Here is a 26,779-nt window from a genome sequence, read left to right on the forward strand (position 1 = left end):
ATTGTTTATCTTAATTTTATGATCATAGACATTCTATATAACAATTTATTTAAATGTTTAGTTTGATAAGAGTAGTGTTTAAATGAATTATTATTTACGATTTAACCATATTCTACACATTCTTTGTTTTCAACTATTAAAATAACGCAGAAATACCTAAATGAAGCGTTTTTCTGAAAAATAAAGACGGAAAAATTTTACTATATTATTAAAGTAATTTTATTGTATATTTTATTTTTGTTCAGTGGAATTTTTTTCCTCAAACATTGTATCTTTTATCATTTATCATTTGTTTTTTCTTTTCTTTTAAGGTGGGAATATACTTTTTATTGCTTTTTAACCAATAAATAATATTTGAAAAAAATATGGTTTATAGCTGGAAAGATAAAGGATCTCATAACATTGGATAACAATTGTTCGTATAGCTGTAATTGAATTAAGTCAAGACTATCCATTTATCTTAATCTTCAACCATTTTGCATTCCCCTAAAAACTTGTAGTTAGAGTAGCAAGAGACTACTATGTACAACAACCATGTGTTACTTGTCAAATAACTATGCAGTTGCATGCATCAAATCCTTTTACCAGACTTGGTAAAAGCCAAAAATTTTCGAAGAAGGGACTTTCTCAAAATTGTGTAGCTTACAAAAACTGGAAAAGGTAGTTTTTATTTTATACTACTAATGAAAACTGGAAAAGGTAGCTTTTTTCTTATATCATCCTCGGAATTTTGGATGTTTAGCCTGTTATGGCCTGATAGACGAGATATCAATGAACTTTACCTCAAAATTATAAGATTGTGATTGTCTGTGCTTTTTGATTTAAGAACTTTTGTTCTTGGTTAACAGGACATGTTAGATATAAAATCCATTCAGAAACCTACACATGTAAGTTTTTGAAAGAGTAATTCCTTTGTAGATACCTCTGAGAACACGCGTCAGACCATAGAAATAAACATTACCACTTATACACATTAATCTCCTCAAGGTTACGCAACAAGAAAAAAGGACAATGAAAACAACAGCAGTGAAATTCACATATACTAATAACACAAGCATACATTCATAAGTATAACTGCTGAGCATACATAACATCCTTAAATCAAGGAAACTCTCATTGTTATTTTCCTTCCTATTATTGTTAGTAGGAGAACATGAATTCTCTCTTACCAAACAAGAGGCACCCCAATCAATCATAATCACTTCACCTAAAGTCCTAAACTCAAAATTCCAAAGCATGCTTGAGAAACACACTGCATTACACTTGAAGGTCTAAACACAATAATCATAGAAATCAGAAATATGTGAAGTATGGTCCATCGTCAAGCTAGGAATCTTATCCAACTTAACAGGGTTGTTCTTTCCTCCTACAAGCTTAGCAGGGTTACCAACAACAGTAGTCCTTGGAGGCACATCCTTGATGACAACTGAACCAGCACCAATTTTTGCTCCTTCACCAACCCTAATATTCCCCAAAATACATGTTCCAGCACCTATCAGCACCCCATCACCAATTTTTGGGTGTCTGTCTCCAGAAACCTTACCAGTCCCTCCCAATGTCACACTATGCAGAATTGACACATTGTTCCCTATCACAGCCGTTTCTCCCACCACAATCCCAGTTGCATGATCCAGCAAAATCCCACTTCCAATCTTCGCCCCCGGATGAATATCCACCGCAAAAACCTCAGAAACCCGGTTCTGAATCATGACAGCAAGAACCTTCCTTCTCTGAAGCCACAGTTTGTGAGCCACCCTGTGAGCTTGACATGCCAGAAAGCCTTTGAAATTCAAGAAGCAGTGCACGTGGCTCAGGCATGCCGGGTCTCTCTCCTTAACTGCAACCAGATCACTCTTCACAGCACCCATCATGGCTTCATCAGTCTCCAAAACCGTCACGAAAAGATCAGAAAGGGTGCTGCTAGGAAGCGACGCACTGCTGAGTTTCACGGCAAGGTGATTCGCCAACGCGGTTTCCAATGATTTGTGAGAGAGAATGGAAGTGTTGTAGTAACTTGACAAGATGGGTTCCACAGTGACATCGAATCTTGCTTCGTCTTTCATCTTCATCCAAACATCTCGCTCAATAACTTCATCATCTTCGATTTGTTCTACAGAGGAACCACTGTGCAGGGTGCTGACACTGTGTCTGCAAAAGGGTGTGAAAGTGAAACTAGGTTTGAAGCTTTTGGGGTAACCCCACCAATGGGTTTGGAACACTTGTTTTGGTGATGGAGTGAAAAGGGTGGAGTGGAAGTGGCTAACGAAAAAGAGCGAAACTTGTTTTGGTGTTGAACGCAAAAGGGAGTGCTTTCTCAACATGATTTTGAGGCAAAATTGAAGAGTTTGAAGGAAATCACAAGGTTTAAGGTTCAGAAGAGCAGATTCCACTTTCCAATTTCACTGAATGAAAAACTTTGAAGACAGAGACACATTCATACATCACTTCATTGATAATATATATTATATATAATATATAATATAACAAAACAAAACAAGAAGTACTTGAATCATTGGTGGATTGGTCAAAGATAGATTTTTTTGGTGTTCTTCAGTGTGAGAACCCTTTTCCCTGCGAAGGATGCATCACATATTCAAAAAAGTTTACATTTTTAAATTTAATAACCAATCTCTTTTAATATATAAATCAGGAAATTGCAAGCATATCCGCAAACCTTTTTATACCTTATAAAGTTTGGGCAAAAAATATCAATAAATTCCTTTCTTAGTAAATTGAATTAAGAAATGTTATAATAATCAACCAATCAATTAAATGATTCATTTATCGACCCTATCTAAAAAAATACAATGTGAAAAGTCATTTTAAGTTGTTTTTGAATCACATGCCACAACTAAACTGTTTGTGAAAAAAGGAGAATCTTTCGGGTATGGTGGATATCTAAGGTCTTGAAAATATCTTTAAAAAGTTGCATATTTTAAAGCTATTCTGCATTATGGGCATTGTATAGTGAATGGATTATAAAATTGAAATTTCTTTCGAACCAAACATGGAAGAGAAGACATAATTGTCTTGTTCCTTGGCGGCTGGTTTACACATATAAAAGTTTGATTGTACTTTTATTTCTCCTACTTTAATTTATTCAAGATTTTAACTTCAGTGTCAGGTTTTGTATTTGGCTTACTATTAGTTTTTAAAATTAGGTTCTTCAAACTATATTATAATTCATTACTGAATATATAGCATAAATATGACATGGATAAAGAAAAATAGTTAATATATCTTGATTAAAAATGTATTGGTCATTTTGTTGTTTTTTAAATATTATTTTTATTTGTGTGTAAATATTATTTTTATTTGTGTAAATACTTCCCAAGTTGTTAGTAATTTGCATAATTTTGTTTTATCCATTATTTTCTATTTTCACTTTATGGGCCAAACTTACAATGTCCGACATGACCGATCCATGTCCAAATAAATATGGCCCAACGGATACTCTACAAAATAAATAAGATAACTACTTTCTGCACCCCCATAAAATTTTTTCCGGCTTCCTACTGGAAAATATTTAAGGGTTAAGTATGTTTTTGGTCTCTCAAGTTACTGGAAAATATTTAAGGGTTAAATATGTTTTTGGTCTCTCAAGTTTCAATGAATCTTGAAATTAGTCCATCTTCGAAATTTTATATCAATTTAGTCATTCATCTTTAGAAATGCATGGATTTAGTCCTTCTTATCAAATTTTGTTAATTTTATTTGATATTTTAAATGCATTTTATAATAATATCTGAGTTAACATTGAAGCGAAAATGTGTGTATAAACAATTCAAATACTATGAGATGCGTTTGAGACGTCAAATAAACTTAACAAAATTTGGTTAAAATGACTAAATTCACACATTTTTAAAAGTGAATGATTAAATTGGTCAAAAATTTTGAAGAGAGACTAATTCTAAATTTAAGTAAAAATTGAGGGACCAAAGCATATTTAACCCAATATTTAAATATCCTTCACGATTGTATCACAGCATAAGGTGGTATCCATGAATGAAAGTAAAGTTTCTTTTAATTGATTTCTTATAATGAATTATAATGGGATGAGTGTTAATACATCTACACATAAAAAGAGGAATTGAAATGAGTAACAGCAAGTAACTCACTTTCATTTTTTTTTCCTGAAGGCACATTTATGGTTTTCACCCTAACCATGAGCCATTATTTGATCTGAGTTAAGCATAAAGTAACTTTTGATATTTTCTGAGGGTTGGTTTTTCTCTAACTTTCACTGTAGCCACAGACACATTGAACATTGCGTGCACTGTAATGCAATCCAATTCTATATACAATAAATTGAAGTATGAAACCAAATTGCGTAATGAGGAACAAACAGGTTAATTTGGTGGTTGGTCCCCTAACCTAACAGTGTCCACCGTAACCATTTATATGTATGCATGCATGTTGACCAAATCAACTTCATACAAATTAACACAAAGAAATTATTTCAATAAAAATATTCCATCACTGTTCGTACAAGTTGCTCATGAGTTGTTTATAAACTTAAACCAGACCAACAAAATCACTCCTTTCAGTTTTTCAGTTCATGCATGATTCTCTTCATCAATTTCTTCATTCTCATTCTTCGTTTCATTTCCTTCATCACATTACTAAGTTAAAGTGTGTTGTTTATAAGTAGTTGGAGGAGGAATGAGTAAGATAAGGTTAATGTTTTTCTTGGTGTTGTTGTTGAAGTGTGATGGTGATACTGATAGTGATCATGCTGGAAAAGTGATTACGTGGGATGATTTCATGGTGGATGAAGAGGGTACAACATCCAACGTTGGTGGTCGAGTTATCGTGGTCGATCAAAGTGGTAACGGAGATTCAACAACGGTTCAAGCAGCAGTAGATATGGTTCCACAAAACAACACACAAAGGGTCAAGATATACATTTATCCTGGAGTTTATAGGTTTGTAATAACATAACAGTTAAACCTTTTGTACTCATTTCATCAAACAGTTAAGATTTTCCATAAATTTTCTCATGCCTCTTAAGCCTCCTCATCCAAAGTTTTCTCTGCTAGTTCACCTTGATGAACACTTTTTATCAAACACTTGTTTTCATGGCTTTGTTGACTTTTTTGTTTGCTTTCTTTAATCACTTGTAGATAGTTGTGTTAGATTAGATGGATCATTTGCATATTTTTTCTTTTAAATGTAAGACAAAGCTCGTGTCTTTGTTGCTAAAAAGAGTTAATGGAGTTACCCAAGATCTTCATTTAGTCATTGTTATGGTAATGAAATGTGCAGTAATGAATGTTTTGGTGGCACGCAATTAACTTATGCAGAGAAAGAGTGCATGTGCCGAAAAGCAAGCCGTTCATTTCATTAATAGGTAAACCTAACATAACTATGAATGCAAAAATAGCGGCTATAGGTAATGGCATTGGCATAGTTATTATCACAAACAGTACAAAGGCATCAGACAAAGACTCCAACGGCCAAGAAATGGGCACAATTAGTACAGCAACTGTATGGGTACAATCTGATTTTTTCTGCGCCACAGCTCTCACAATTCAGGTAATTAATTAAGATCTAAACACAATTATTCATTTGTAATTAGCTATTTTCAGAAGAAGGTTTCTAAACAATGTCTGATTTAAGTTTGATGAGCTATTTATTGCTTTTGTTCTATCTGTTTTTGCAGAATTTGGTAGATAAAGATGCAGATAAACGTCAAGCAGTAGCATTGCGTGTGGATGGTGATAAAGCTGTATTCTATGGAGTTAGGCTTGTGGGGGAACAAGACACCCTCCTTGATAACACAGGGATTCATTATTTCTATCGAAGTTACATTCAAGGATCTGTTGATTTTATATTTGGCAACGCTAAATCGTTGTTTCATGTAAGTAACTTTTAATTTTGATTGCTTCAAATGTTTACTTTGTTCTCCACAAACAGTTTATGCAGAATAATTTTTTTCTGACACTTTGGTGTTGTTGGTGGGTGGAAGCAGGAGTGTGTTGTATACTCTGTAGCTGAGTTTTGGGGAGCAATTGCAGCTCATCACAGAAACTCAGAAGATGAAGACACAGGTTTTTCATTTGTAAATTGCACAATCAAAGGAACTGGTAGTGTTTTTCTTGGGAGAGCATGGGGGAACTATGCAAGAACAGTGTATTCAAACTGTGACATGGATGATGTTATTAATCCCTTGGGGTGGAGCGATTGGGATGATCCATCAAGACAAGGGTATGATTCCAACTCATTTAGATTATCTCAATTGTTGCATCACAAGAAAAAGCTGTTAGAAATCTTCAAGAGTTTAGAGATCATAACAGATGATGATATGAAAAAGAAAAATAACATTTGAAAATCAATGTTTGAAATTGTTCTCTTTTTTGTGGTTTTGACAGAACTGCAATGTTTGCGGAGTATGAATGTTCAGGAAAAGGATCAAACAGAAGTGAGAGGGTGGAATGGTCAAAAGCTCTAAGCAGAGAAGAAGCTGTGCCTTTTCTGAGCAGAGACTACATATATGGAGATGAATGGCTTACACTATAGAAGCTTCTTCGGTTTTTTTTTTTTTTTACCAGTGATTTTTTTTTTTAAATTTGCAAAAATAGGTATTTTTTAAAAGATTACGGATATGGACGAGTCGTGAGTTCTTTAGGTAACTTCGTTGCAAAAAATGTTTTAGAATCACACAATTTTAGTACACATCATTTTTAAATAACTTCAGTTTAGTTTTAGTAGAATTTATGTCACAAAAAATTAAAATATTATGAATTAAAGTTGTGTTATCTTAACTTTATTTCAGCTTTAAAAATATTTTAAATTAAAATTGTGTTATCTTATAAAAATTGTGTTATCTTAACATGATTTTTCACAGTCAAATATCCGTATTCTCTATTTTTTTAAAATTATCTATTTTATAAATTGAAAAAAAATACAATACTTTAGTAAAAAAATACAATACTTTAAAAAAAGTAGCTTTATTAAAGGAAAAATAAAAATAAAAATGTGAATACTAAAATGATATCTTTCTTTTATATATAGGCATAATAGGTATAGATAAAGCTCTGTATTTATAATTACAAAAGGGAAGTTTAATTCAACTGTGAGTTTCATGAAAAAAAAAAAGTATTTGAAAGGTATTCAGTCATACAATATTCAGCAAAATTCATACAAATGTAATTTTGAAAATCCATTTGTTTCACGACATCATTTTGTAACTTTAGGAATAATTATCTTTTGAAATATATATTATATTGATATTGCTGTAAATACGTTCATGGATGTCAAATAATTTAGAAAACTTAAAATTAATTTATTCAATATTGAAAATAAACAAAATACATTGATAAGAATGCAGTAGAAATAAGTATTTACTACAAACAATAATTTTTTTCCATTAAAATATCACTTGTCATTTTTCTGTACCACAATATATATAGACATTTTTTCAAATTATTTTTGTGTCATTTCCTAATTGAATAATCTTTATTAAATTAAAAAAAATATTATTTATAAAAATACATATAACCGTCCAATTTATATCTAAAAATAAAATTTCATAATTCTTTGAGTAAAGAATAATTAAGAACACAATTCTTCAAGTATTCTCCTTACAAAATTATTTATTTGTTTTTTATTTTCTTATCTTAATTTTAGTATAATTATCCACATGTATGTTTATTCTCATCTTCCTGGAAATTAAAAAAAGACATTGAATATATTTTCATGCATAGTTGCAGGAACAGTTACAAAAATAATTTATACAACTTCATCACTCTAATTCTTTTCTGTAACTGCCAATGATGGAAGCATGGGAGAGAAAGAGAGATATTAATAGTTTTTATTGAGAGTTTAAAGAATCATGGAACTCATGGCACCGTTAACTCCATCATCGTGACTCATCACGCACCTTATTAATTGTTTTTCACTTTAAATCCCAGAAACTGTGATGAACCTACAACTTTAAATCATTTCCAGTTTTTATAATACTCTCTCATCATTTATTATCCTTATTCTCATCTTTAACTCTTCTTTTCTTCCTCAGTTCAATGTGCAATATTCCAACTTAATAATTGATCAAATGTTAATTCAGAATTAATCTAACATAATGAACTCAGTATGTTAATTAAATACTATATTAAGCCAAGCACCTTCATGAATCTCAGAAGTTACATACAATAATTTCACTGCTATTTTACTCATTAATTTCATATCATCTCACCTCATATATATATATATATATATATATATATATATATATATATATATATATATATTATGCAAAACAATTGCATTCACAGAACACTTGAACATTCACACTGCTATCTGAACCATAACTTAAAAAACCCAGCTCAAACCAGATGAAGATCAAACGTTAAACATTGTTACAGAACAAAAAAGAAAAGCAACATGCAAAGCATTTCAAACATGTCTAAGGAAATATTTTTTTTTTTAACAATGGTGACAGTTACTATGTATATATATATATATATATATATATATATATATATATATATATATATATATATATATATATATAAAGGAGGGAAAAAGAAGATTTGAAAGTCTTGAATCAAGCAAAAAGAAAGAAAGATCACGACAGAAGGTGGTATGGTGTGGAAGTTACACTCAAAATTCGCACCCCATGAATCTTCAACAGTTCTTATGGTTGCTTTGTTCATCATTTCACACCATATATCACGTTCTGTTCTTTTATATGATAAACTTTAAAAAAAGGATAAACTTTAAAAATAAGTACACTTTCAGTTACCCAACACTCTTTCTTCTGCGTTAGGGAAAGTCTCATCTGTTCAACGTTTATGCTGAGAATAAAAAAACAAAACAAGAAAACAAGTGTCTCAGTCACATAGACAAGGTTGTCTAAACTCCTTGTATTAAACTCAAAAACGAACCTATGTTTCTTTTCTTAGTCTCTCTTTATGTTTCATAAAAACGACGTGCATGGCTCACTAGGATTGGAACAGACGAATGCATATATCATCATAACGCTCGCACATTTATTGTTATCAGCTACTCCATGCCTCAACTCTAAAAAAAACCGTTACTCCACTTATTCATCTGTAACACAAGCTTTTTGTTCTCATCTGGAGTTTCGTTTTCTCACTTTCGTCTTATAATAACACCTCAACGTTTTTGACACACGCAAATCCTCTATCTCCCTTCGTGTGCTTAGTTTCTTATTCTACACAATAATGATAATGATGGAGTTGGTGTCTTCCGGAGTTGTGTTCTTGTTTGTGTCGGTTTTCTTGATGTGGGTTCATGTGGGTTTATCAGAAGGTGAAAATGGCCATGGTGGTATCAGGAACTACATTAGTTGGGAAGATTTGGAGGTGGATGAGCAAAGGTTAACCTTGAAGCGCCATGACGATGTTCGAGTTATTATTGTTAACAAATATGGTTGGGGACACTCCGAAACTGTTCAAGGTGCCGTGGATATGGTTCCTGTTAATAACAAACATAGGGTGAAAATTTACATTTATCCAGGAATTTACAGGTATTGCAGTTTTGTCATATTTAAAGTTAGATTTCATCACCAATGTATCATTATCATTCAGTTATAATCAAAAGCCTTGTTTGTTTCTATTCAATGCCTCGATTCTTGTTTTGAAAGCACAATCTTTTGTTTTTGGGTAATGAAGCTGGGATTTGGTTGGTGTTTTCATGCAACATTTGCAGAGAGAAAGTGCGTGTGCCTGGGAACAAGCCTTATGTGTCATTCATAGGGAAAAGAAACCAAACAGCAACTCCTGTTATTACTTGGAACAGCAAATCATCTGATAAAGGCACAAATGGCCAAACATTAGGCACCTTTGATACAGCAACAGTTGGAGTGGACTCAGATTATTTCTGTGCAACTGGGGTCACTTTTGAGGTAACAACACAATTTTTGTATAAATTTTGTTACTGCACTGGATCATGTCAAATGGCAATGTTTGTGTGCAGAACTCAGTGATTGCAACGGCTGGTGTGAAAGGAATGCAAGGAGTGGCACTGAGGGTGAACAGTGCAAGAGCCATGTTCTATCAAGTGAGGATTAAGGGAGCACAGGACAGTCTCTTGGACAACACAGGAAATCATTACTTCTTAAACTGTCACATTCTAGGAAAAGTTGATTTTATCTTTGGCAGTGCAAAATCACTGTATGAGGTAATAATATAAGATGAACCTTTTTTTCTTTTCTATGTTACTAGAATAAAAACTAGTGACCAAGTTTCTTTATGGTGCAGAATTGCCTTCTTCAGTCAATAGCAGAAAACTTTGGAGCAATAGCAGCACATCATAGGAATTCACCAACTGAAGACACAGGTTTTTCTTTTGTGGGGTGCAGTATCAGAGGAAGTGGCAGAGTGTACCTTGGCAGAGCATGGGGGAACTACTCTAGAATTATATACTCCAAATGTAATATGGATGACATTATTGTTCCTGAAGGGTGGTCAGATTGGAATCACTCAGATAGAAAGAAGTAAGATATTACTATGATTGAAGATGATTACATAGAAAATGTGATTTAGTTACTAGCTTTGTTGTTTGTTGAGATATGAGAGTATTTTTGCATTGAAGAATTGATGTAGAGAATATATGTATGGAATTTCAGGACTGCAGTGTTTGGTGAGTATGAATGCGATGGAAAAGGAGCAGATAGAAGCAAAAGGGCAGCTTGGTCAAAATCGTTTAGCTATCATGAAGCAGTGCCTTTCCTTCAGAAGAGTTTCATACATGGAGACCAGTGGCTCAGACTATAGCATTATATAATTGATTATTAAGTTTTGTACTTGTTAATTATCTTACATATCCCACATATTGAATGCTTTTTATGTGTATGTGTGATATGTGATTAGAGTACGTAGTATATGCTTAATCTGTATCATAGTAATAGAGAATATTGATGTGCTCCTACTCCTGTTAATACTTGAAGCAGCACTTGCCATGAAATGAAAGCACTATCTTTGGCATGTTATTTGGTTACCGTGCTATGCTTCTTCTATTGAATGCACTAAAAACAGAAGGACAATAGATGAAAATAAAAGGTTTGTGACGAAGGAAAAATAAAAAGGGTGTATACATGATTGGTCGGTGGACCATTTACTTAAATAAATAAAATAAGCATTGTTATTATCTTGGAACGCGAAATGGAATGAAATGAACAGTGGAATAGATCAGACTGAGTTAGGAAACATATATGTTACCTTAATTATTCGAAAAAAAGTAGTTCTTTTGTAAGAGTGTTAAAGGTATAATTTTTGTTTCATATATCTCTATCTATACAGACAAAGTGACTCTGCAATGTATAAACTTTTATCTAATCTTTTTTTTTAATCTAGGTTTTCACTGAAAAGTTACAATTCATTTCGAAATAGATTGAAAGAACTTCACTCCGAAACTCTGTCAAGCAGTGACGTTGATCTTTAATGAAAAGATTTTGATTAATGTCAGACTTATACCACTCAATTTAAGTATACGTATAGATTTACTCAAATTTCAAATAATATGATCATTTTAAAAGAATTATTATCAACATCGTTTATCTCTAAATATTAAAATTAATATTTCACGTAGCCGAAGAGTTAAAAAATTAAAATCTTCAATTAGCTAATAAAAAAACAGTAATCCCAATAAGACTAAAAGCATACTTAAATTTTTAATAAATAGATTGCTATCATCAATATCATTATAGCACCATTTAATTTCAGATATTAAAAAAAGACATTTTAGAAAAATAAAAGAACTAAATTTAAAAAATTAGTTGAAAGATTAATACAAGTAATTCTCCGACTTTTTTTTTTAAAACTCCAGTAGTCGTATCTCAATAATCACTATACGTTCTTCCTCTAAAATGCAAAATCAAAATAAAAACTTCCAATATTTTCTTGGACACTTTACACTCAGACAACATAAAACCTTTTTTGTAATATACATCGATATTCAATATGAAATTGAAGGAATAATTAATACTCGGATATGCAAGCAACTAACATTAGATGTTCAATCAAATAAAAATATGATATACCCTGAACAAGTGACAAAAATTTCCAACTAAATGAACTATATAACTCGATCGGGTAAAATCTTCTATTATGTCAGTTGTAAAAACTGTGCAACTGCATGGCCAATTCTGAGCAAATATAATCAAGAATAATAACCTACTCCGGCATCAAAAACTCATCAGGTGAAAAGGAACTCCATCCTCTTCAATTAATGTGTGCTTTCCAGCAACAAAATTACAACAGGCAAAAAAATAATGGTTCAAAGACATGGGTTGCAAGACTCCCATAAAACAAAACCTACATTTTCTCTATAGTACGTAATAACTTGTCAACTCGCAGTGACCTCAATCAATCGGAAACTGATCAATCGAATGAAATTGACAATCTCATTTGCTAGCCTCAACAAAGAACAATTGTTATCGACTTGCAATGAAACTGGCAATCTTATTTCCAGAAACGACCACGATGCTTCTGTTCTTGCATTCTCCTGCATCATTTGGAAACACCCAGAGTAAAAATGTTAGCCAAAGAGAACATGATAAATTACTAATGTATCAATTAAAAGCACAAAAAGAACCTTCAGCCACCAACACGAACTCAATCTCTATGATTGAACAGCAATTTCATCACAATCTTATGGGAATATACATAAACTACCCAACAATATAGTTTGGAAATATTTTGAAGCTCGTAACATGTAGTACAGACAATCTCAATGCACCCAAATCCTTAAATAAAATGGTCGAAACTTGGGCTGGGTGGAGGGGTGAACAGCAATTATAAATTATAATATCTATGAAAGCCACCCCATCTGTTTCCCACTCCCAAAATCCCATTGTGGAATATAACCCGCGCTCATAGATGGATCAGAAAACAGGAAAAATACAACACTATAAGTTCAGCATCCATGCTCAAGACCGTCCCTTATGCCACACTAACATATAGGAAAGATAGAAATATCCTCAAACTTGATGCAGAAAAAAAATCCTGAGAACTTGAAATGCAATTAGACCAGAAAAGTAAAGGTGCATTAGGTTTAATTCCTGTTCATTTAGAGTATATATTTTCAATGACGATTACGTAAATGCCACTTTGTTTTCATTTTGTTTCTTGCTTTCAAAGTTATGCAAAGGAAAATGGAATAACAACAAAAAGCTTAGTTTCGTCATTTACTTAAAAAAATTTGAAAACAACACTACACTCACACAACTATCGGTAAAAACGCAATTGAACACAAACCAAATGCCATCAACATGTTTGACTTGTCTCTTGTTATTAATTTTATTTGTTCATTATAATTATAAAAATTATATACACTGCTTTCATTGGTTTTTTATTTTAAAATTAAGAAAATGCTAAAAAGAGTATAATATTCAAGGTTTGCTAAAAGATTAAATGTTACCTCTGATGCTCTTTGGAACGCCTGATAAATTCACTGGGAATATCACATCCTTCGTAAGAGGCTAGCACTGGTCTTATATCAGATGGACTACTACGGGCAACAACTGCAAATAAATATAGGAGAAGGTAAAGCAACTTTTATAAGTATAAATGTAACCACAATAATTTCAAGCATGAATTTGTTTATAACTACATCTCAAGGGAACAGGGAACAGAGTTACATTGAAGGAGTGATATAAAATAAAAAATTATAATTCAAAGATGATCTCATTCTTCAACATATCTTAAAGGAAAGCTTACACTCAAGAAATGGTATAAAATCCAAAAGGGCCGTGTCATCTATATCTTGCTGCTGCCATGCCTTAATGGGGACACAGTTCTCAGGCTGCAGGCAACTTTCCAGAGCATGGCCGCTTAAATAAAGGACTTTTGCTGGATTTCTGTTTAGTTTAGAAAGATCCTGCCAAGCAAAGGATGGAAAAAGGGAAAAACATCTCATTAAAAGAATATCCATGAAACCACATGTGATATATCATAATAAAACTGTAGGTTTTCTGTTTACATTCTTCAGATGTAAGTAAAATTACCTATTACTATTATTATATTATACATACAAACAGGTAATATCGCCAAGACACTAGTTCTTATTATTTTCCATGATTGGCTATACTCCTTCCACAGGAATTTATATGTATAATTTGAGAGACAATACTATAAGAACATAAAAACATACTCTGAAGTGTTTCCCATCCTGATACTTAGTAGCTGGCCTTGATAGCCTATATCTGATGCAATGCTTGGTATCCAGCCTTTCTATAACAGGGTCAACAAACTGCACAAATCAACAAATGTAAGGAAATCTTATGCAGGGGAAAGTATAGAGAATATAGAGAAGAATCAGATTACCATATTCTGTTCGTCTGTGTACACTACTATTTCATAGAACTGAGCTAAATGTTCCAAGAAGGCATCAACTCCAGGTCTTTTGAAAGTCTGCCAACCTGTATCTCGCTTTTCATACCATATGAAAGTAAAATTCAATATTATAGTCATAGTAAGGACCGCAGAAATGCAATAAGAGATCCAATGCATTCTTTTTTACACAAAGTACATAAATAATTGAGGAATGTAAGCAAAGCATCACACTCTTTACTGTTGGTTGAAATTCACGAGTATCAAATTCATTGGCTCCGACAACAGTTTAGTGCATCTCACATGAATTTCAACCAATACAAAAGAGAGTTGAAAAGAGAATGCTGCTGTGGTGCTGCCTGATGGCACTTCTCATAAAGGGAATTGTCCTAAAAAAAGCATAACACTACCTAGCAATTATATTTTTTACCAGCAAATAAAAAGTGGGCACAGTAGACATCTTACCGTCCAAATGTAGTGAATCAATGTTTCATTGAGATCAAGAACAAGAGTAAACACATGTTGCTCTTGAGGAAGCAAATCAGGAAGGAGCTTGTCTGTGTATGGTTCAGTATAACTCTAAAAAGAAGCAACAGTACCACATTAAACAAGGTAAGAAATAGATTATCTTAAAATGGCAATTTGTCAACCAAAATCACCATACTAAAAATCAAGCACATACCTGAACTAGTTCTTCAATTAGCCTTCTTGAATCCAAATAAAACTCTAATGCTTTAGTAGGCACTGGAGTATCACATAAAAAAGAATTACCATGTCACTAATAACAAAGGCATACAAATTTATAACGAATTGGGAATTGAATACCACAACTTGATAACATACCACATTCTCATCCACTTTTTAAACAAAAAAATCTTCAGTATATGTATATGACCGATAAGTTAGCATAAGTCATTTACTTAAATGAACAGAGCAACCCTAATACAGGATAAGTGATGTACAGACTAAAGCTCAGAGAACGCACCGGCCATTGCAGTTGAATATAGCAAACCTTGAAATTTCTGCACAAAACATGGACTAGAACATGTCACCTTAGGATATACTAAACTGAAGAAACTGATACCTTTTATATCAAAATCAGCCAGAATCCATAAATATGTAAAAGTGAGGTCCAGTGTGGAGCATTTAAAAGATGGAGAATAACAGGAATTAATCCAATATCAATAAAGGATTTACACAAACAATGAAAAACTACTGTATCAAATGACGAGCAGTGTTGGCAACAAACTCTTTTGAATACACTATATTTAGCTGAAATTTATTGAAAATCAAAATTTTCTGTGGGTTTTACTTCTTACTTAATGAGTCCATAACGAGTCCATCTTGATTTTGTAATTTTCTATAAATTTTAACCAATAATAATTTGTGTTATAGAGTGTGTCACTGACAATCCCAATCAAACTATTATCTAGACGTTAAAGTGGTGGACCAGTCACCCACAGAAAGAAAAATTAATTAAATGGTGGCAAAGTAAATTCTACGCACAAATGTGGAAGTTAGTAACATATGCAGCCCTACGTATAATATAGCAATAAACAACAACCCAAAAGGCCGTCTCATCAACAAAATTCAGGTTAGGTATTAAACCCGCATTAACGATTCTAACAAATCCAGATAATAAAATCAAAACATAGACTCAGCAAACAAGATTGAATATGAAGACAGCTTGAAAAGGAAAGGAGTCAGAACTTACATCGAGCGCAGTGCCTCCATCAGCAGCAGTGTGTTTGGCAGACTCACGGAAGGACTTCGTTTTCTGTTCTATTTCCTCCAAGCTGTAAGCTGCAAATCGCGATCCAACAGAAAAACAGAATAATCAATTAAAATCAATTCCAGATTAATATGATTGAACAACAACCCTGACCTATAAAAGTGGCTATTCCGAAATAAGTAACACGCTTACACAAAGAGAGACACGTAAAAGATACTTAGATTCTACGAATGATCAACCATAAATGACTACAACGAAATGGAAAGAAAAAGAAAACGAACCGTAAGAAGCGTAACCGGCTAAGCCGGTGGCTCCGGTAATCGCGCCGACGATGGCGTATTTGAGGAAATTCCAGCGCCTGGGAGAAGGAGGAGGAGGAAGAGGAGCGGAAGCTGCATTGGGAGAAGGAGGAGGAGGAGGAGGAAGAGGAGCGGAAGCTGTATTGGTGCAGAGGAATCGCTTCGATGCGAATGAAATCGCGCGAGATCGAAGGATCCCCAACGACATGGTTGGATTCTTGTGAGCAGTGACAGAGTGTAAGAGAAAGAGGTTCAAGTAGGGTTTTGCTCTGGCGCTCTCGAGAAAGAATCACCCATCACCTTCTGCAAGACCCTGTTTGGCTACGTGCTATTCCTTTCCTTCGTATAAGCGCTTTTTTTATTTATATTTATGTACCAAACAAATGGTCAATTCTTTTTCTTTCTATTAAATATTAATTAGTTGCTGCTTATTGGCAATATAAACCGCCTTACAAAAAAAATTAATTATAAATACGTTATTAAATACAGATTATCTCTTTCATTATTTAACGAAATTTAACTTACGATTTAATTAATTAAAACCGTTTATTAAAAATATAAAAGAAATGAATATTTATTTGAAAACTAAAATATATGATTTTTTATATTCAAAATATACAGGAGTTAATGTATATTTCGAAGCTGAAGACTGAATGTTGTTTAATTTTATATGGAGAGAAATTTGTCCTTAAACTAATGAATCAGTGATTAATTACTATAAGTTGTTTTTGGACCAATTTTTTCGAGTGTTTGTGGTTGTTAGTATTATACTTTAGAAAATGTTTATTTTTTTCATGCTTGGTCCAGGACATTTCTATTCGCACACCGTTTGCTATTAGTATCTCCTTGTTGTTATTTTTTTTTTTTTTCATTTTGATAAACATATTTCTCACCCATGTGTTTTATCTCGTTCAAACTGTATAGATGTTTGTTCATAAAATTTTGGCACTAATCTTTTGTCATTTCAATCTTTATAATTGAATATATGTTAACTATTATTTCAAATACAAATCTAATTCATGGGCTTGCTCAACTTGATTACATTCTCTTTGGGAAAATGTAGATTCATGTCAAAGCTTTCTAGAAATGCTAAAATATAAAAAACTAGAGTCCAAGTTACAACTTGAGCTTCCATGCATGTCTATCTTTCTCTTCTTTCTAAGCCCAGGTTGTCTTTTGTTTCTTTTTCATTTTTCCTACATTGGAAAACTCAAACAAGAGAACCACAGTAGAATTGCAGAATTACTGGGAATAATCCAAAAGCAGAGCTTTCACTTGCACAGCCAGCAGAATAACACAGGAAAGTTGAGATGTATTATTAGGTGGTACGCAGTTCCATGATCATTTTTTGTCACTTATGTGCCATGTTCAAATTCAAACACCAACAACACATAAGCATTGAGCTCATAATTTTGAACTTATACCGTGGGACTAAAGTGGAGGTGACTCTCCGACACCCCTTATAAATGGCGTGTCTGTGTCCGACATCTACCGGACACTGACACTCGTATGATACTTGTAGAACATACTATGTCTAATCTAAAAGATATTTTTTTATCTTTGACATAATTTTGATGATTAAAATAAAAAACAAATCTTATTCTATCACTACTTTTCACAAATTGGATATTAGATAGATAGATTGAATTCATTTTTGTGTTAGTTGACAATGTGTTAGTTGATAGTTTCAAACTTAACATGTATATACATGCCGTGTCTCGTATCCTATGTTTTTTCAATTTAGTCGTATCTCTGTGTCCGTGTCCGTGTCGTGTCCGTACCCGTGTCCGTATCCGGACAACATATTGTGGCTCTATCACAAGTGTGAAATATGCCACTTGACATAGAAACTTCAAATTGGTGAACATGAAGAAAACATTGCCAATATCTTTTACAAATAGTACTTAGACAACTGGCTACTCACCCTGCATGTAGTTATCTTCATTTATGGCACTGTCCATAAACACCAGCTGAGCCTAATATGCCATATGCCTCACAATTATTTGCCCTCCAAGGGCATTTCAGGAAACAAAAAAACAGTATTATCATCACACCACTCTATATAAAGAGGTCACTCCCATACACCAACCACACCATCTCATACAAAACTCTGTCACCAACCCTTTCTTTAGCACACTATGGATCAACTTAAAAACCAGAATATAGCAACCTTCACTCAGAGCCTAAAAGCTCATTACTATCTACTTATGATTACTCAATTATTCGTTTCAGTATCTGTGTTTTCCTTCCTCTTCTCACCTTCTTCCTTGCTTGTTTTCCTCCATTACTTCAAATTCTATTTCTCTACATTCCCTTCCCAACTCTTCACCCACAACATAGACAAGAACAGCATGTTTCTCCTCTGCAATGGTCTCCTTGTTTTTGTTGGTATCACGAAGTCTCTCTCCCGGTCTAGTTCTGATGATAAGCCTTCTTCGTTTGTTAAAGATGATGGCTCACAATCCCAGTTCTCAGTTGCTGAGGCCAGTGATTTAATGTTGGAGATAACAGAAACTGAGGTGCAAACTAGTGAGCCTGATGAGCATGAGAACACTGCAGCAGAGAAAGTAAAAGAAAGAGAAAACTTTGCTGAAGAAGAAGTACTAGAAAACATGGAGAAGATAATTGTGGTGGATGAAGGACAAGAAAAAGGAAGTAGCATACAATTGGATGAGCTAGATGAAGAAACTGAACAATTGGATGTAGGCGAAGGAGAGCAAGATAAAGGGTCAGAAATTGATTACATTCTGATTGAAGAGGGCGTAGAAGAGGAAGAAGAGAATGTAGAAGAAGAAAGCAGCATGCTGAGCACAGAGGAGTTGAATAAAAAGTTTGAAGATTTCATTAGAAAGATGAAGGAAGATCTAAGAATTGAAGCTCAACGGCAATTAGTCATGGTTTAACTTAGTAACAAAAAACAGTGATCTTCTTCTTTTCAGTCTTAGGGAGGCCTAGTTATCATTTGTGAGATCTTTATCCTTTTCACCTCTAGCTGTATGTAATATATGTATCTCCTGAAATTTTGCACAATTATTTCTCTTCTTATGCTCTGAATATGAATTCCTGTCATAGGATTTAACAAAATGATGTGATACACCAGAATAGAAATAAATTTGGACAATGTTGTATTCTGGAATATAAGATATGGTCTTAATTGGGTGAAAAGGAAACAATCTTTTATTATGCGACAACTCACATCAAATGATTGATAGCAGAAGTATTTGACGTACTGAAGAGAATTAATGCAGAGTAGATGTGATAGTTCCTATTGTTTTATTAAAGAAAAGATTAGTGATATGAATGCAAACACACAAGTGATTTAAGAACAGAGATTCTTCATATTAAGAAGAATGTCAGTACTATGTTTAATTAATTGTCTGTTATCAGTATTTATATCATTGTCTGGCCAACAAGTGGTAAGAAAACCTGTTCAACTGTGGTTGTTCTCTATTGTTCAACACAGTTCCAAATAATTGAAAATTGTACATCACAAATCTGATTCATACAGTTCAGCAAAAAAGGGTAGCTCCTCACCGATTGCTGAGAAAATAATATATAGATATTATTCCCATCAACTTAAAGTACAAACATGGTACGATCTTATTCTTATTCTTTTTATTTATGTATATTTTGTTTGTTAGAGGCTTTCATTTTCTTACCAGAAGGTAGAAAGTGACTATGCAGAAGCTATGCAAAGTTTAAAGTATGTTACTCTGCTAAAAACCAGGTTTTGCAATTACTTGCATGCATGTGTTAGTACTTTAGAACAGTTACTATCTATAACGGATGTCCTTTTGTTATTATTCTTTTCACTTCCATCAAACACGGAAAATTTACTTTTTATGCATTAGAAAGATTGATCTACGTACGTTTATAGGTCTCTCAACGTGGCCAGTAGCAAATGCAAGTCAATCATTGCATGCGCCCAACCTAGAACAGCCTAGTGAAAGTGAACTTTCATAAATATAAAATCCCAATGGCCCATGAAATATCAATAATTGACTCACAGTTCTCTCAGATTCAAAGAATTGTTAAAGAATATATATATAGAGCAGTTCACTTCTCCCAACAAAATGATCTTACACAAAATTGAAATCGAATTTCTCATTCCAACAAAATGATCTTACACAATATGTGCTACTTCTTTTTTCCATAAAATGGTGAACGGTTGGAAGTCTCACATTAATTAGATATAAGTTCAATTCAAAATATATAAGCGAGTGCAGACTTCATCTTACAAGCCCGTATTAAAAGTTTGAGTTAAGTTTAAAGTTCATTTCTTAACATAATATCAGAGTCATCAATTATAATATATTTTAGCGAAATTTGTCCATTATGACGTGGTACAACTCTAGTATTCTCTGTTGTCTATACGTTTTGATTCCTGTGGGAGGAGCCAAGAACCAGGAGAAAAATGGTCCTAAAGGGCAAGAGATTATTCTTCTAGGCTCAATGAAGTTTATATAACACCTATTCATGAACAAAGGCAAGAGGGCATGGCATAATGTACGGAAATCTTATATTAGGTTAACATTAATCTATTTAGAATTCAAAAAATCATATAGAGAGAGATTTTTGTTTTTATTTCTGAAAGCGACTGTATCAATTATTTACATGCATGGTGTACATATGGCCAAGAAATCATAAATGCCATTACATGATTATGCAGAAAACTATGTGCGTTTCATTTTCAGTTTCTCTTAACCGGATTATCATTAAATGAGGTTATGTTCCATGTGGATCCTTCCCACCAAAGTGAAGTCAACCTCGAAAGTGAAAGTTTTTGTTTGATATTTCCCTTCTGTCATAGTATGAAGGGGGGACTAACTCTCATCAGACAATAAAAACTACATGACATAGCAAAGTCCTCTTGATATCTTCCTTCTAGATAAAAGAAAAGTTAAATATGTTTAGTCTTTGTTTCAAACTTTATACATTTTTGTCCTGAAATTTAAAGATAATAGATGTAGCCTTTTTAGTTCATCAGTTTCAACTATTTTTACGTGTTAAATAGTATTTCAGTACTGCATTTGAGTTGAAATGTGTCAAATGATATATACATAGCTCAAGCGTCAATCTGAAATACTCTTTAATAGGATAAACAAAATTTAAATTGTGAAACATGGACAAATTTCAATTTTGTATCTAAATTTATCACAAATTTCAAAACTACTGTTTTGTGTCCCACAAAGTACTATAGTTCGTGCATGCATAAGAAAGGCAATAATAGAAAGAAAGCAAATCCAAGATAAAGAATAAAAGGGTACAAATGTAACATTGTTGCATCAAAGGGGAAGGTGTGGCAAGGGTGCAGCTGAGATGAATTATTGATCGGTCTTGATGTATAAAACTAAGCGTGGGAAGTTGTATACATAAATCATGTTGATGAGGACAGTGCATAAGATTGTCCATTCAATATCAATAATGTATAACTACAATCAAAATAATGAAGTGGGGTCTTTTAATTGGGTGCCTTAGGCCCTTGAAAATAGGGTTAATTTCATGCGGAGAATGAGAAATGGGAGCTGTATGCTTGCAATTGATTACATCACTGATTTTGTATCAATAATGCACTTGAAAGTAAATACATGAATATAAATCCAAGAGGAGTGCACACATGGTGTACACCACACATATTTTCGGCACTCACGAGAGAAACTATTGTGTTCTTTGAGATACATTACTCTGCATATGTGTGATGTTAATTCTACTAAATCATGTTAAAAAGGGCCTACTTCGGAGAACTGATTAAGAAATGCTCAATTGCATTATCTTAAGTGTAATATTTTTAAGGTTTAATCATATAGGAAACATCTCTTAATATTTTTAATTGAGGCTTAATTTAAATTTTTTTTTTATATTCAAAATTATTATATGTTTTAATTGAAAAGAAATACGAGATTATTTTTCAATTAGAATAATAAAAATTATTTGTTAATTCATTAATCATAATATTATATTTTTTATTAAGTTTCTCAACACATGTAGGCAAATAAAAAATGACGATAATAATCATTGAAAAACCAAATAATTGAAACTCATAAAAAATATGAAATGTTGAATATTCAATAAAAAAATTAATTAAAAATTAATTAAAATTAATCAAATTTATGAGACACTTAAAGTTTATAAAAAAATAATTAAATAACTTTTAAATGTACATTTACCCTAATCTATCAATATTGTTTGAGTTGTAACCAAAACTATATAGGATAAATTTCAATGTTATATATGTATGAAAAACTAATGTCTTTAATTTTATATAGTATAGTACAGATTTTTGTAATATCTTCACTTAAAATCTCAAATATAAGATTTTTGTAATATCTTCCACAAAAATCTCGTATCAAAGTAAACTCATGATTTACTTAAAGAGAGGATAAGATCTCAAAATAAAAATTATATCAAAGATGCTCATTGAATGGATTAACAATCACTAAAAAGGAAACAAAAAAAATGGCATGCAATGGTACATAAGATGAAAAACAAGCACACCTTAACTTTTGTTTTTTCTCTATCATATATGCAACGCAATTTGCAGGCTTTTTTAGTAAGTATTGTCGGTTCAGTATATGTCGGCTTTAGTGTCGGTTCTCCTCTGTAGCTTTACTGTAAGGCTTTCAAAAATTCTTATAAGGCCGAACCTTCAAAACCAAGTATTTCCAGAAAGCATTTTGAAAATTAAAATATAAATTTTCTACAAACATTCTGTGTTCACAGTTCTAGAATCTTTCTCGAAAGAAAATTTCGAACCAATGCTAAATCTTTCTGCAATAAATCGTTTAGGGAGCCTTAATCTTCCAGAAATTGTAATAAATGCATGTACCGATCATGCCCTCATCCAGTTGCTAGTGTAGAACTTGACACATAAAAGACCAACATGCTACATAATCAATTTACGTTCAATTTTAGATGGGATGTAAGAATCTGACAAGAATGAAAGTGCGTGCGCAGATAAGGCTTCAATCTCAAACTTTACTCCCTTTTGCAGCATCAACTTTAGCTCTAACCTTCACAAGCAACAAGGCAATATAAGCAGCATACAATCTCAATCCAGTTGAAAAAGAAGGCCAAGGACATGGACTGTATGTGACCAATACCTCCATTGTGGTACCTCCCTTTGAAGGTAGCATCGAAGTAACATGGCTTCAACTTTTCTTTTGTCTAGAAGAAATATTGAGAGTACTGTATTTAGTAGATCGGATGTGCAACCAGGTCAATCCGACGCACTACAAGTAATATCTTATTTACCTTCTGCAGTCAAAGGAAGGAGACACTGCTTTGGAACAAAATATCTCTCGGAATCTGAAGGAAAAGCTCCAAGCCAGTTTATCTCTGGGACACGAAGATGTTTCGTGTCATAAGCCATTTGCTAACATAATCCAGAGAAATAGAGTAGTTAGGTAGGATATGAAACTCTAACTACACCATTATAGAGATAGATTCAATCCACTCAATGATCCTATACACTTGATAATCAGATCCTTAAAATTATAAGCTTGTTGATGTATTTCTCAATTGATAAACTTACAAATACTGACCATTGAACCAAATCTGTAAGTGGTTAGAATGTCAAAGCCATAGGGATCACAATCTACCAAGCAATAAACAGGCAGGCGCAAATTCTCTACCAGAAGCCGCAAAAACCTGTTAGTATACAAAATGCATAAAATCACAGATATATCAAGCATGTAAGTTCCTAACTTTGCGCACAACAGACACATTTGCTAGATTTACGAAAAGCCAAGTTGGCATATGGCTTGATAGCATAACATGATAAGCATATGAAAAAAAAAAAGTTCACACCTTCTTGTAGGAATATCTGGGTAGCCTCTTCCCTGTATAAAGATAGAATTTCAAACAAAGAAATATTATTCCAAAAGAAACTAAGGTCTTCAGAAGATTGCTTACAGTGATGACAATACAGTGATTTGTATTGCAGAATTGATCGTTTGCCAGTCTCTGGAAAACTGCAAGTGAAGTTCAACATGGACGGTCTTTTCAATAGAATCTTCTGTTTTTTTTCCTTCTTTTTCTCCAGAACAAAAGCATTTGTTTACCTGATTCTTTCTCCACAACTAATATGTATTGTGCAACACTAATGATATCTATGACCAGGTTAGGAAATGTTTCTCCGCAATTCTAATCACTTTGCATTTTAACTTAATATTGAAGTACCAAATATAATTATAACAAGGAAACTGAACAATTGCAGTATTTTCACCTTGAAACAAGGATACCTTGAACATCCTCAACACGAACGGGAACGGGGTGGACCTGCACAAAAGCCAAATGTATGCGTTTAGTTTAAATGGTAAAAACCTTTATTCAGATCATTCTTAGTACTTACACTGTTGGGAGAACTTATGCAATCAAATTTCCTCTCTCCTTCAGAGAATCTTATCCAGCCCATAATTAACCTACAGCATAAACAAACTTGATCCATAAGTCTTAGCACCTTCTAGTTAAACGTGTCATTATAATATGAAAACCTCAATAGAAGGCAACAATTATCAGCTTCGAGAAAATTAATTAATCATTACTAGTACTAAAGCAGCAGTAGAGATAAATCACGAATGCTAGCCTCATTATTGTACGTTAATGGAATCATATTTTCTCACTATCATCAATTTTAACATCAATGAAACAGGGGAGGATCTCATAATTTTGAAGCAGTAGGCAACTAAAAATACGTGTCCTTTGAACTTCATGACAATTTCTATTTTCTAGATGCGCCGAGAGGCGAGATTTTATTTTTATACAAAAATGTACCCACATTCATGAAATATTATTACATGTGAAAATAAAACCACTACTACTATTTAGGAAAATTCTGACAACACAGTGCATTTGCCAAGATTGAGTGTGATCTCATACTGTACCCGTTCCCTGCGGAAACCTGAAAAAAGGAATATTAAAAAAAATAAGCATCCCAAACGTGTCTCTAATATCAAATGAGTTGCAAAGCAAGTATATCGGGAACTCAGGTAGAAGTTATTTTCGCCAAAAGAAAAATGACCAAAAAATTAACGATAGAGCAGAAAACTACCACATTAAGGTTATGGCGACTGCACTGCATAAGAATACATATATCATTAATTGCTTGGTCCACCACTGACTGATCTGCATTGTCAAAAAAAAAGATACGTGAAAAGAAATCCAGTGTCATGGGAAGTTAAACCTTTACCATAAACTTTAAATAGATATTGGCACTGACTTTTCAACAACCTAATATCAAAGATTGTGACAATTTGAACTTGAGTATAACTAAAATTATGGTACATTTTTGCAAACTTTTGTCACTAGAAAACATCCGAGTGTTTTTTTTTTCGTATTCAAGGGCAATTGTATGGGTAGAAATGAAACTTGCAAGCCAAGCAACTTGATTTGGACCAAGCAAAAATAGAGAAACAACAATCATGTTTTAGTCAATGGCAACCTAGAACTCTAATGCAACATCAACTTATAATAACAGCCAGATGCACAGCATAAAGATCTCAAAACAAGAAGAGAAAGACGGTTGAAGCCATAAATCAGCGAGTCCTAAACTCATGATCAGCAAAGGCAATTTGGTTTCAAGATGGGATACTATTCGACTCAATTTTTTCCTCCAACCAATGGTTCTCACGTTACAGTGAAGAATACAATCCATCCAGCAAACCGAAGAACTCACCCAAAAATAAAGAAGGATACGTGTAATAAATGTCCCTCTTGGAGCTATGCTTGTTCTCTTGCAAAAGTTTCTGAACAATCAGCATCACCCTCAACATGACAACTGAAAGCGGAACCCATCCAAAAAAAAAAAAAAAAACTAATCAACACATCCAAAACAGAGAGTCTCGTAATTCTTACTCATATATACAAATTCATCTCGTGTAAACAGTTAAAGAATAGCCAAAAGGAAATATACACAATAAGTCAAAGTCGTGAAGTGAAAAGGAGAGTGACCTAGTCTGTGCGCGCGGGATTTCGTGCGGAGTGTGAGAGCTTCCTTTCCGCACGGCAAATCGGAGGCACAAAAGCTGCGTTGCAACAAAAAAAACGTGTCAGAAACGAAAAGTTGAAACGGTGATTAGTTGGAGTCAGAACGGAACCAGTTGGCGTTGGGAACGGCGCAGTAGCTTCTGAAGCGATCGATGAGAATGAGTGGCGAGCGTCCGTTGGTGAGGTCTGTGAGCAAAGCTCGAGTGAATTCTGACAATGCAGAGAGAACAATTCTTCAACCGAGATTCAAGGTGAATGCCAAAAACAATTTGTTCGAGTTTCGGTAAATGAAATTTCAATGGTTCCGTTACCTTTGATTTTCGTGAGAAGAATCACGCTCTGTGCTTGTGACTCCGATTGTAACCTCCTCCTCTTTCCCTCCATTTTTGACCCTAATCTTCTCCCTCTTCAAATTTATATATATATATATATATATATATATATATATATATATATATATATATATATAT

General features: G+C 33.2%; 5 protein-coding genes across 6 annotated transcripts; 2 read left to right on the forward strand and 3 right to left on the reverse strand.

Moving 5' to 3' along the window:
• Window positions 1–1,012: 1,012 nt before the first annotated feature.
• LOC114193175 (serine acetyltransferase 1, chloroplastic-like) lies at window positions 1,013–2,463 on the reverse strand. The gene has a single exon (XM_028082889.1). It carries the CDS (start codon window positions 2,319–2,321, stop codon window positions 1,272–1,274), a length of 1,050 nt encoding a protein of 349 aa, XP_027938690.1. The 5' UTR covers window positions 2,322–2,463; the 3' UTR covers window positions 1,013–1,271.
• A 2,045-nt stretch (window positions 2,464–4,508) lies between these two features.
• Window positions 4,509–6,764, forward strand: LOC114195469 (pectinesterase QRT1-like). 2 transcript variants are annotated; one of them, XM_028085951.1, is made up of 5 exons: window positions 4,509–4,925; window positions 5,304–5,535; window positions 5,663–5,860; window positions 5,969–6,207; window positions 6,372–6,764. In XM_028085951.1, exons 1-5 carry the CDS (start codon window positions 4,663–4,665, stop codon window positions 6,517–6,519), a joined length of 1,080 nt encoding a protein of 359 aa, XP_027941752.1. In that variant the 5' UTR covers window positions 4,509–4,662; the 3' UTR covers window positions 6,520–6,764. The 2 variants fall into 2 exon arrangements, with proteins under 2 accessions (XP_027941752.1, XP_027941753.1); XM_028085952.1 differs by having other exon boundaries at window positions 4,511–4,925; window positions 5,972–6,207.
• A 2,194-nt stretch (window positions 6,765–8,958) lies between these two features.
• Window positions 8,959–10,739, forward strand: LOC114193039 (pectinesterase QRT1-like). The gene is made up of 5 exons (XM_028082732.1): window positions 8,959–9,490; window positions 9,673–9,868; window positions 9,940–10,143; window positions 10,224–10,459; window positions 10,592–10,739. Exons 1-5 carry the CDS (start codon window positions 9,186–9,188, stop codon window positions 10,737–10,739), a joined length of 1,089 nt encoding a protein of 362 aa, XP_027938533.1. The 5' UTR covers window positions 8,959–9,185.
• A 1,296-nt stretch (window positions 10,740–12,035) lies between these two features.
• Window positions 12,036–16,672, reverse strand: LOC114193156 (mitochondrial import inner membrane translocase subunit TIM50). Its single transcript, XM_028082862.1, has 10 exons — window positions 16,308–16,672; window positions 16,009–16,097; window positions 15,280–15,316; window positions 14,977–15,038; window positions 14,760–14,873; window positions 14,289–14,393; window positions 14,116–14,214; window positions 13,683–13,842; window positions 13,384–13,486; window positions 12,036–12,468 (listed from the first exon to the last, which is right to left on the reverse strand). Exons 1-10 carry the CDS (start codon window positions 16,531–16,533, stop codon window positions 12,426–12,428), a joined length of 1,038 nt encoding a protein of 345 aa, XP_027938663.1. The 5' UTR covers window positions 16,534–16,672; the 3' UTR covers window positions 12,036–12,425.
• Window positions 16,673–22,789: 6,117 nt separating this feature from the next.
• Window positions 22,790–26,721, reverse strand: LOC114193793 (meiotic recombination protein SPO11-1). The gene is made up of 15 exons (XM_028083733.1): window positions 26,621–26,721; window positions 26,420–26,519; window positions 26,274–26,347; window positions 25,999–26,100; window positions 25,375–25,448; window positions 25,208–25,224; window positions 24,676–24,745; window positions 24,566–24,602; window positions 24,386–24,433; window positions 24,237–24,295; window positions 24,132–24,163; window positions 23,867–23,972; window positions 23,577–23,697; window positions 23,426–23,489; window positions 22,790–23,335 (listed from the first exon to the last, which is right to left on the reverse strand). Exons 1-15 carry the CDS (start codon window positions 26,691–26,693, stop codon window positions 23,209–23,211), a joined length of 1,104 nt encoding a protein of 367 aa, XP_027939534.1. The 5' UTR covers window positions 26,694–26,721; the 3' UTR covers window positions 22,790–23,208.
• Between the last annotated feature and the right edge of the window lie 58 nt (window positions 26,722–26,779).

This window comes from Vigna unguiculata, chromosome 8, assembly GCF_004118075.2.
Source record: "Vigna unguiculata cultivar IT97K-499-35 chromosome 8, ASM411807v1, whole genome shotgun sequence".
Taxonomy (NCBI): Eukaryota; Viridiplantae; Streptophyta; class Magnoliopsida; order Fabales; family Fabaceae; genus Vigna; species Vigna unguiculata.